This window comes from Sinocyclocheilus grahami, unplaced genomic scaffold (assembly GCF_001515645.1).
Source record: "Sinocyclocheilus grahami isolate Dianchi unplaced genomic scaffold, SAMN03320097.WGS_v1.1 scaffold1465.1, whole genome shotgun sequence".
In the NCBI taxonomy this organism is placed as follows: Eukaryota; Metazoa; Chordata; class Actinopteri; order Cypriniformes; family Cyprinidae; genus Sinocyclocheilus; species Sinocyclocheilus grahami.
Genome location: NW_015506644.1, coordinates 179,786 through 189,937, shown reverse-complemented (window position 1 = coordinate 189,937; position 10,152 = coordinate 179,786). Strand labels below are relative to the sequence as shown.

Sequence of the window (10,152 nt, the reverse complement as noted above, 5' to 3'; positions counted from 1 at the left end):
AATGTGCTTGGATGAGTGGTGAAACATTCATCAGCAGAGAAACATCCGTTTGACTATTTTGAGAATTTTCATAGACATTATTGGTGTAATTATTCGAGCAGATCTTTCTGATTGTGTTGTTAAAGGTCCAGTAAGGGATTTCTGAGTTTATATTTTTATATTTGAAATCACTGAAGCAAATGTCCCTACCTAAAAGGATAACACCCCTATTTTGATAGCTCTGCCCATGAAGACCAGACCCCTATGTTATTTGACACGGGCACCTCTCCCATCATGAGAGTATATTTTTGAGAGAAGAGTGAGAAGTAGATTCTCTCCTTCAACATCTCTGAACCAACTGGCAGATGTTCTGATAGACAACATTCACCTGGAGACTATTCAAACGTTCAGTTAATCTAGTCTAATAATGTTATAATCGTTATTAAATAAAATTTTGGTAAAACATCTTAATAAAGAAATATTGTCTATTTCACAGGTGTTCATATTATTTTGTCCAACCCCTGTATGTAAAAGGTATCGTCTTAAGTATGTGATATACTGTTTTGGCTGTTTTGATTTACTATAGATAGTAGAACGTGTTTTATATCATTACTCAAAAGCCTAGTTGTTAATATTGTTGAAATTAATTTTCTTATATCTGTTCCAGGTGGCGTATTGTGGTTCATGGTGGCATTGATGGCTTTAGCCGTCTAATTGTATATTTGAACGCTGCCACCAATAATAAAGCTGCTACAGTCCTGACAAGCTTTTTAGAAGGTGTCAACCTGTATGGTGTGCCGTCACGTGTGAGGTCAGATAAAGGTGGGGAGAATATCGATGTTGCTCGTTTCATGGTTTCCACCAGAGGAGAGAACAGAAACTCGATTACTAAGTTTTCAGGCCCCTTGAAAATTTTTTGTTTTACAGAAATGCAAACAATTACCAATATATGCATGGTTTCTAGATAAATAAAAGACTACTATGATAACTTAGTATGACTACTAAGAAAATTTGTCTGTAATGAATGGAAAACTAAATCCCCACGTCTTTAAAATAGATTTTACTTTTTAATTCCCATTTTAGGCTATAGAAGCTCCACTTCATATACAACATTATGAATGTTGGTCCTTGACGGTCCTAGTTTAAAAATCTTTGTATTTTGGCTTCCTTTACTGTTAGGATTGAAAGGTTGTGGAGAGATGTTTATGCTGGAGTGCTTGATCTCTTCTACACAATATTCACCAACCTTGAGAATGTTTCTTGCCACATGTACAGAAACACCTTCAGTACTTTCAGGATGGCTGGAACCACCACAAGTTGCGGACAGAAGGAAACCAGTCACCAATACAGCTCTGGTTAAGTCATCAACTTCAAGACCCTATCCAGGTATTTATATCAGAGCTGGTTAGCAATTATGACACATGAATTAGGATGGATAGATTAGAAATTAGACGATAGATTAAAAATATTAGATATAGATTAAATATATTAGACAGGTAGGTGTAGAAATATTAGATAGATTGGAAATTATGCCATCTTAAATTAGTCCAATTGGCTTTGGTGTGATTAAATTGAGTTTTTACAGTCTTGGCTCATCAGAAGATTCTGTCCATATAAGTCTATGGGATTTTTCTGCATTTTGCAGTCTTCCATCATTTTTAGGAAAACCATAAGTTAGACACGATATAGCAACCCGAGTCAGAACAGTCTGTGCCGAGTTTAGTGGATGTAGAGTTAAAGCTGTAGGAGTCAGAAAATGTAGTATCAGAAGTTTAAATAGCATTTCAGTAGGTTTGCTTTCTCAAGCCAACCTAACTACTGTATAAATTGTACTATTTGGTGCTTAATGAGCTCTGGCAGTAGGATGTTTGTTTAATTTATTAATAATTAAATTATCAATTGTCTATTACAGGTAGATGCCATGCAATATGGCATTGACTGGAGAGGGCCATGTGGTCATCACGAACCTGGTGTGGTGATCCCTGAAGTACAAATACAACATCAACTTACACAGGAGGATGTTGAAAGATTCCCAGACCCAGATGTCCCCCTTTCTAATGTGTTGGAGGTGTACAGAGAGACTGTAATGTTATTATATGAAATGCTTCAGTAGCAAGACTACACAACTTCAAAGAGTGAGCATCAGCAAGTTTTGCTTATGTTGAAAACAATTATATACATGCCTGTTTTGACCTATTATCAACATTGTTTAAATATTTGATCCACTAGTTCTTGTCGCAGTCATTTATTAATGTTAATGCCACAAAAACCCATAAAAATATATAATCTGTAAAGATCCTTTTTTTTTTATTGAATTTGTGTAATGATGGCTTTGAACAGTCTTGTACCAAAGTCAATAAATGTTTCAAATAACCTTTTGACCAAAGCTTAGTTTGGTGTAACTTTGACAACAAGGTTCTGAATACATGTCAAAATTGCTTACAAAATTCACAGGCTGGCTTTCCAGGAAGAAAAAAGTGGGGCATTTTGACATTTAGTGCCAGTTAATAATAACTCTTGCATCCAGTGAATATTCTTAGTTGCTCAAACTACTTCCAAACCATTTAATAAAGCTAAAATGTCTAGAACAGTATCTTTTTAGTACATCCAAGCAAATAAATTCTTAAATTTCTTATCAAATGTTATTTTGGCATCGAATACAAAGCTCTGAACACTGCAACATACCAAACAGGTTTGAGATCTTCTGACTGAATATCCGATTTAGACATGAAAAATTTAGAAAAATTAAACACTACCTCCAGTAGAAATATGGCATCTGATATTATTTGTAACACAAACTTAGACCATTCCAAATCCATAATCTAAGCTCCAGATAGCAGCTAAAATATATCTCTCAAAGGCAGCATAGTCCTTGTAATGACTAGGAAGCTTGAGAGTTTGATAGCATGTGGAAGACTTGGGTAGGTTTCCATCCACCACCTCAACGTCTAGGCTCCTGGGCAGTACATCCCATCTAGTCCAGAATTTTATTAGAAACCGCAAGATATTATAAGAAGCTGCATTAAAAAAAAAGTACACCTCAGGAAACAAAATAATTTTACAAATCCAGATCATGACCCCTTTTTATTTTTTTTATTGTAGAATCTAAAGCAAAAAGTCAGTTAATTTCTCATATACTTACAATTTCCGATGAAGGTGCGAAGGAATCCGGTGAGCCTACATGTGTCTTCAAGAGAGGCCTCGCTGTCTTCATCATGTGTTGGCCAAATTATCCTCTCTAAAATCATCTGACACATTGACAACATTATCATTACTAAAGAATTGTAGAGCTCAACATTACATAAATGGTCCATATCTTACTAGTGGGGTGTACACTGTATCACAAGTCCTGGGAAAGAGAAGAGGAATAGTGTCTTTCCTCTCAGAAAGCAAAGGCCAGATCAATGTTTCCTTCAAACCCCGCCGTAGCTGCTTTACTTGCTTGGAGGTTCTTTCAAGGACCTTCATAATTTAATTTGGAATGAAAACATGCATTACATTTTTAAACTTTAAAGGGTTAGTTCACCCAAAAAGTAGTAGCTTTTTGTCTAATCTGAAAGAGTTAATTATCTTGCTGGCAATGCAGGCCTCACTGAGTCATCGGATTTTATAAAAAATATCTTCATTTGTGTTCCGAAGATGAACTTACAGGTGTAGAACAACATGAGGGTGAGTAATTAATGACAGAATTTTCATTTTTGGGTGAACTAACCCTTTAGAGTATTCCAACCAATAATGCATACTCACTGCATGAATGAGCAGTTTGTCAAGCAGCCATCTTCTGTTCTCTGATGTCACACCAGGCAAATCCCAGGACACTGCAAGGTCTGAAATAGCCCTCTTTTCTTCCTCTGATAATTCACCTGTACCTTTCAACTGGTCATAAAATTATAATAACTATACACACTGCCTAGCCAAAAAAAACCTTCAACATCTGAAGAACCTTTCGGTTTCACAAAAGGTTCTATGTGGCAAAAGAAGGTTCTTCAGATTATAAAAAGGTAAGAAAGAGATGGTTCTTTTAAAGAACCTTTGACTGAATGGTTCTTTGTGGAACCAAAAATGGTTATTTTATGGCATCGCTTGAAGAACCTTTTGAAGCACCTTTATTTTTAAGAGTGTACATGTGTCTTCAAGAGAGGCCTCGCTGTCTTCATCATGTGTTGGCCAAATTATCCTCTCTAAAATCATCTGACACATTGACAACATTATCATTACTAAAGAATTGTAGAGCTCAACATTACATAAATGGTCCATATCTTACTAGTGGGGTGTAGAACAACATGAGGGTGAGTAATTAATGACAGAATTTGTGGGTGAACTAACCTTTTAAGAGTATTCCAACCAATAATGCATACTCACTGCATGAATGAGCAGTTTGTCAAGCAGCCATCTTCTGTTCTCTGATGTCACACCAGGCAAATCCCAGGACACTGCAAGGTCTGAAATAGCCCTCTTTTCTTCCTCTGATAATTCACCTGTGCCTTTCAACTGGTCATAAAATTATAATAACTATACACACTGCCTAGCCAAAAAAAAAAGTAACTGTTTGGATTTTAATAAGCAAATACTTAAAAGTCTATATTGTATTGACAATGCAAGAGGTGAGCACTCTAAAGTCTCCAGCACATCCAAAAGACTTTCACTGAGGTTAATGTCAGGACTCAGGTGCCAATTCATGTGTGAAAATGATTCCTAATGGTCCATTCCAACCATTCTTTCACAACTTGAGCCTAATCAATCTTGACACTGTCATCTTGGTATATGGCCATGATTCCTACATGGTTGTTTAAGAAATGAAAAGCTACACACTTCATAAATTAGTGTTAGAAGAACTGCTGGCAAACATAACATGATAGAAACATAATTATCACTGCAATTATGATCCAGTCATAGTATCTGAATTTGCCTATTAAAATCTAAACAGTGACTTTTTTTTCTTGGCCGTGCAGTGAATTTGTTTTTGTTTAAGTAATTTTTTTATTCCCAGCTAATATATTTAATGAAAATTAATAAGAGTAAAGATTAACTAACCATCTCTATTACTTGACGGACATCAGTGTCCACACATTCCAGTATATCTATGGTGGCTGTTTCAGGGGATCCACCAAAAAGCATGTGGATTATTGCTGGGCTTAAACCAGTTAAGCATGGACCACCATGCAGGAATGAGTGCCCGATCATACGGCCTGCCACCACAAAGAAGTAACTATCCAGAAAACTCTGTGATGTTGAGGGAATCGAGTGATCCTTTTCACCCTCAAAAAGAAGAGTTCCTCCTGGCACTTAAAAGAAATAAAGCCATGCAACATGTAACAATCAGGCATGTGTAGCATCTGGACCAATCAAACACACAATTTTTCATTTGATTTAACAAATCAGTTATTCATTAGATTAACACAGTCCCCTCACCCAATAAACTGGATGCCAGGATGTCTGCAATGAAAGAGGCCCCCCTGGTTACCATGGCAACCCTGACACCAGATACATTTACGACCTAATGGAATGCAAGAGTCACCCCTCTCACTACAATTTCCATAGGAAATCCACAGTGCACAGTAGAAATGGACTTTTCTACTAATTAATTCATAGGAAAACCTTTCTTTGAATGAACAGTGTATCCTTCAGGTCATGGTGTATGTTTTCTTTGATATTTTTAGACTATTTTATGCATGCTTATGATGGAACCCATTCCTGTCATCCTGCCTATATGTAGTCCTGCCTTGTTTAGTATCTATGAATTTGCCTTCTGATGATCGAAACAAGCGGTCTGAAATAGCCCTCTTTTCCTCCTCTGATAATTCACCTGTGCCTTTCAACTGGTCATATAATTATAATAACTATAAACACTGCCTAGCCAAAAAAAAAAAAGTCAGTTTGGATTTTAATAGGCAAATACTTAAAAGTCTATATTGTATTGACAATGCAAGAGGTGAGCACTCTGTAAAGTCTCCAGCACATCCAAAAGACTTTCACTGAGGTTAATGTCAGGACTCAGGTGCCAATTCATGTGTGAAAATGATTCCTAATGGTCCATTCCAACCATTCTTTCACAACTTGAGCCTAATCAATCTTGACACTGTCATCTTGGTATATGTCCATGATTCCTACATGGTTGTTTAAGAAATGAAAAGCTACACACTTCATAAATTAGTGTTAGAAGAACTGCTGGCAAACATAACATGATAGAAACATAATTATCACTGCAATTATGATCCAGTCATAGTATCTGAAGTTGCCTATTAAAATCTAAACAGTGACTTTTTTTTTTGGCATTGCAGTGAATTTGTTTTTGTTTAAGTAATTTTTTTATTCCCAGATAATATATTTAATGAAAATTAATAAGAGTAAAGATTAACTAACCATCTCTATTACTTGACGGACATCAGTGTCCACACAGTCCAGTATATCTATGGTGGCTGTTTCAGGGGATCCGCCAAAAAGCATGTGGATTATTGCTGGGCTTAAACCAGTTAAGCATGGACCACCATGCAGGAATGAGTGCCCGATCATACGGCCTGCCACCACAAAGAAGTCACTATCCAGAAAACTCTGTGATGTTGAGGGAATCAAGTGATCCTTTTCACCCTCAAAAAGAAGAGTTCCTAGTTATTATTAATTATTCATATTTCCCCATGAGCTGATTCGCTACACATGCATTACAAAAGACAAATGCAGAAACCTTTTAAAATATCAACCCTAAGGCCAATGGTAAGTAGTTAACTGTTAATGCCAACAAATTTCTGTAAACTTCTTTTAAAGTTATCCTAAGAAAACGGGGAAAAAATAACATGTATTGTATAGGTCACTAACCAAGTTGTAGTTCAAAACCATGCTGGAGTTTTGACATGATTGTTGCAAAAACATGACGAGTCACACCGTCTCCAATTGCAGGATCACCTTGAAGGCAAAGGTACAATGGGACATTAACGCAAGCAAAAATCATAACCGTATTACATTATGGCAGGGGTGTCCATTCCTGCTTGTGGAGGGCCACTGTCCTGCAGAGTTTAGCTCCAACCCTGATTAAACACCTGATCCAGCTAATTAAGGCCTTCAGAATCACTAGAAACTTCAAGGCAAGTCTGTTGGAGCTGGTTAGAGTTTAACTCTGCAGGACAGTGGCCCTCCAGGAGCAGGATTGGACACCCCTGCATTATAGGATTTACTTTACCTACCATGTAGTGTACATTTTAAAGGACAAGCCCATTCTACATTTGCCATCTTGTAGAAAGTCAAGATTGCTCTCTCCCTGTCTTCAGGACGGTCTCTCATGTCCATCTGGAAAAGTAGCTCTTTTCCCCTTTCATGGGTATTCAATAGGTTTTCTCTGTACTTCTTTGAGGCCTCTGTTGCATCTGGCTCAAATTTCCAATCTAAAACCAGAGACATTATCCAGGGCAACAAACATTAACAGGCATATGATCGGGAAAAGACAAAAAAGGAAATTAGAAAAACATGACCCGTAATCTTTGAAGATCGTAGGCGCATGTGTTTTGAAATGCACATTATGAGATTTGCCGTTTGTTCATTAATTGTTTGCAGCAATTTTGGTATCCTTACAGTCAGATTAACAGTTCATGTGAGCCACAGGACGAAAAATACAGAAATCTGTATTTCTCAGACTAATGTGCCGAATTCCTAATTAGAGATAAGTTAGAAGATAGATTGTGCAAGTCAACTATACAAACCATCAAGTTCAGTGCTCTCTTGATCTATTGTGATGAGCTGTGAAACTGTCATGCTTTCTCGATCTTGCATTGTGCAGTGTCTGATGCTGGGATTTACAACATTTCTCTCCTGCCTCACAACTGTACTTTCAGTGCTGCTTGAAGTGGCCCTTTCTGTAGCCCTCTCACTCACTACCTCACCACTGACCTCCACTGACCTTAGGAAAAGGGGTAAACACAGACTGTTTAAAGGTATAGTTCATGCAAAAAAATTTAATTTTATCAGTTTATCACCCTCATGTTATTCCAGAACACAAATTAAGATCTTTTAAATGAAATCTGAGTTTTCTGTCCTCCATTGATGGCCTATAACGGTAGGAAAGACATAACGGTCCAGAAAGGTAGGAAAGACATCATTAAAGTAATCCATGTGACTCCAGTGGTTTAACCTCAATGTATGAAGAGACGTGCATGCTTTGTGTGTGAGAAGAAGAAAAAACTGAACAAAAATAGATCTTAGATGCAAGCTCACAAAACAACCACAGCGCATGCATGTTGAGTTGACGTGAGGGCATGGATTACTTTAATGATGTCTTCACTACCATGCTGGACCTTTAAAGTAGGTTGCATAGGCTGTCAATGGAGGGACAGAAAGCACTCAGATTTATCTTCATTCGTGTTGTGAAGATGAACGAAAACCTTATGGGTTTGGAAAGACATGTGGGTGACTAATTAATAAAAATTTAATTTTTGGGTGAATTTAGCCTTTAAAGGGTTTCAAAACAACAACAACAACGACGATGACGACGACGACATTTTAGTAACATTGACTGGTTCAAACTGTCAAAGTCTACTGTAACTCAGATAATGGTTCTCCAAACCAAGGATAAATAAACATTTCCATAAGAGACTCCACATTAAAAAAAATAATAATCTCAAATACCTCATGCACTCATCACTGTGAGACTTTATAGCTGCAAAGGGGAATTCATCTCCACATACAACACATTTTTGAGGTGGTCCAATCAACTCATCTCTGCTAGGAAGACTTGGCTGCAAGAAAACATCACAGCAAAATAGCATGGCATACATGTTTTATGTAAATGTTAAAAAACATTCCCTGTTTGAAAGTATGTAACTTACTGATTCAACTTCTAAGTTTCGTTGAAGTGGACGAATGAAAATGGTTGCATGACCAATTTGATTTTGAGGATCTTTCAAATACTTTACATGGTACCCTTCATTTGGACAGGGTATCAAGCTGAGATAATGGCTCCTTGTGTTTCCAGATATTTTCAGCAACTCAAACCCACCACCTTGTCTGAGTTTTGGAAAAGCCTCCACGATGACATCCTTACATTTTTGGGGATCTGCATGGCATCCTTTAAGAATAATAATAACAAAAAGATAAAATGTAAGATACTAGGACAAATCTGACAGTTATCACTTATCTTTGACTTTCAGTTCAGTACAGTTTTGAAAGCTCCGGACAACTTTTGTTAAAATTTTAGTTAAATGACTACTGACAGACCTTACTATTTTTAAAGCAGGAATGTTTTAGAACAATATTTGAAACCAAACAGTATTGGGGCACCACTGAGTTCCATAGTATTTTGTCGTACTATGGAAGTCAATGGTGCCCCAAACCTGTTTGCTGACATGCATTATTTGGATTATTTTTTTGTGTTTAGCAGAACAAAGAAGTTTATACAGTTTTTTTAAAATTTGAGGGCGAGTAAATAACAGAATTTACCATTTTTGGCTGAACTATCCCTTTAACAGTACAGACGATACATAAGAATTAATAATCCAAATGTGTTCAAGAAAACCTCACTTTTAAACAAAACTCTAACATTCCAATAAGTTGCTTTTTACATACATCGAAAGGTGACACGTTTCTCCCCTAACCCAGCAGAGAACAATATGTCTTTTGCACAGCGACTGGGTACTAAATCAGCATTTTTGTCATCAAGACAGCAGAAGTTATGCGTAAAGCTGCAGGATACTGCACGACTCATCACAGGCAAGCTTGTTCGTCTTGCAAGTCCTCTTCCTCTGTTGTAAGGCATAAATAGTCTTGCAACTTCAGCTAGAAAATGTAAGAAAAGTAAACACACCAGTCATCGTTTTAGAAGTGGTAAGGACAATAGTAACTGAATTGCAATACCATTTTTTCCTGACCTTTGTCAAATTGACAAGTTTAATAAAACTGGTCTTATTTCTTGCTTTTAGAACTTTGGCCAAAAAAAGCAAAAACACTACTGAACAATAACCACTAATTTCTATAATATTTTATTCGACATTTTCTTTATGACAATTTTATGATTTAAGTACTACAAACACTTGTGCATTAAACGTTTAATTTGCAGGTATGTAACAGAACTCATTTACAGAAGTTAATTCGTTATACCCTCATCAATCAGTTACCGTTTTTTTTTAACCCAGTTGACAATCATGGGAAGAAGAACGTCTCGGTTACGTATGTAACCCTCGTTCCCTGAAG

The 10,152-nt window shown here is 36.7% G+C and overlaps 1 protein-coding gene across 4 annotated transcripts in view; it reads right to left on the bottom strand.

The window, feature by feature from the left end:
* Positions 1-2,286: 2,286 nt before the first annotated feature.
* Positions 2,287-10,152, bottom strand: part of LOC107570491 (uncharacterized) — an 8,299-nt gene continuing 433 nt past the window's right edge. The window contains exons 2-12 of one of the 4 annotated variants that reach the window (XM_016256718.1): positions 9,529-9,597; positions 8,793-9,031; positions 8,593-8,702; positions 7,671-7,867; positions 7,158-7,355; positions 6,793-6,879; positions 5,014-5,264; positions 4,342-4,470; positions 3,301-3,441; positions 3,122-3,227; positions 2,287-2,996 (exon numbers count right to left, since the gene is read on the bottom strand). In XM_016256718.1, the coding sequence (XP_016112204.1) occupies positions 2,779-2,996; positions 3,122-3,227; positions 3,301-3,441; positions 4,342-4,470; positions 5,014-5,264; positions 6,793-6,879; positions 7,158-7,355; positions 7,671-7,867; positions 8,593-8,597 (1,332 nt within the window). In that variant the 5' untranslated portion in view covers positions 8,598-8,702; positions 8,793-9,031; positions 9,529-9,597 and the 3' untranslated portion in view covers positions 2,287-2,778. Of the gene's footprint in view, positions 2,997-3,121; positions 3,228-3,300; positions 3,442-4,105; positions 4,171-4,341; positions 4,471-5,013; positions 5,265-6,792; positions 6,880-7,157; positions 7,356-7,670; positions 7,868-8,592; positions 8,703-8,792; positions 9,300-9,528; positions 9,734-10,152 lie in introns of those variants that run through there. The other 3 variants (XM_016256720.1, XM_016256719.1, XM_016256721.1) reach the window with 3 other exon arrangements.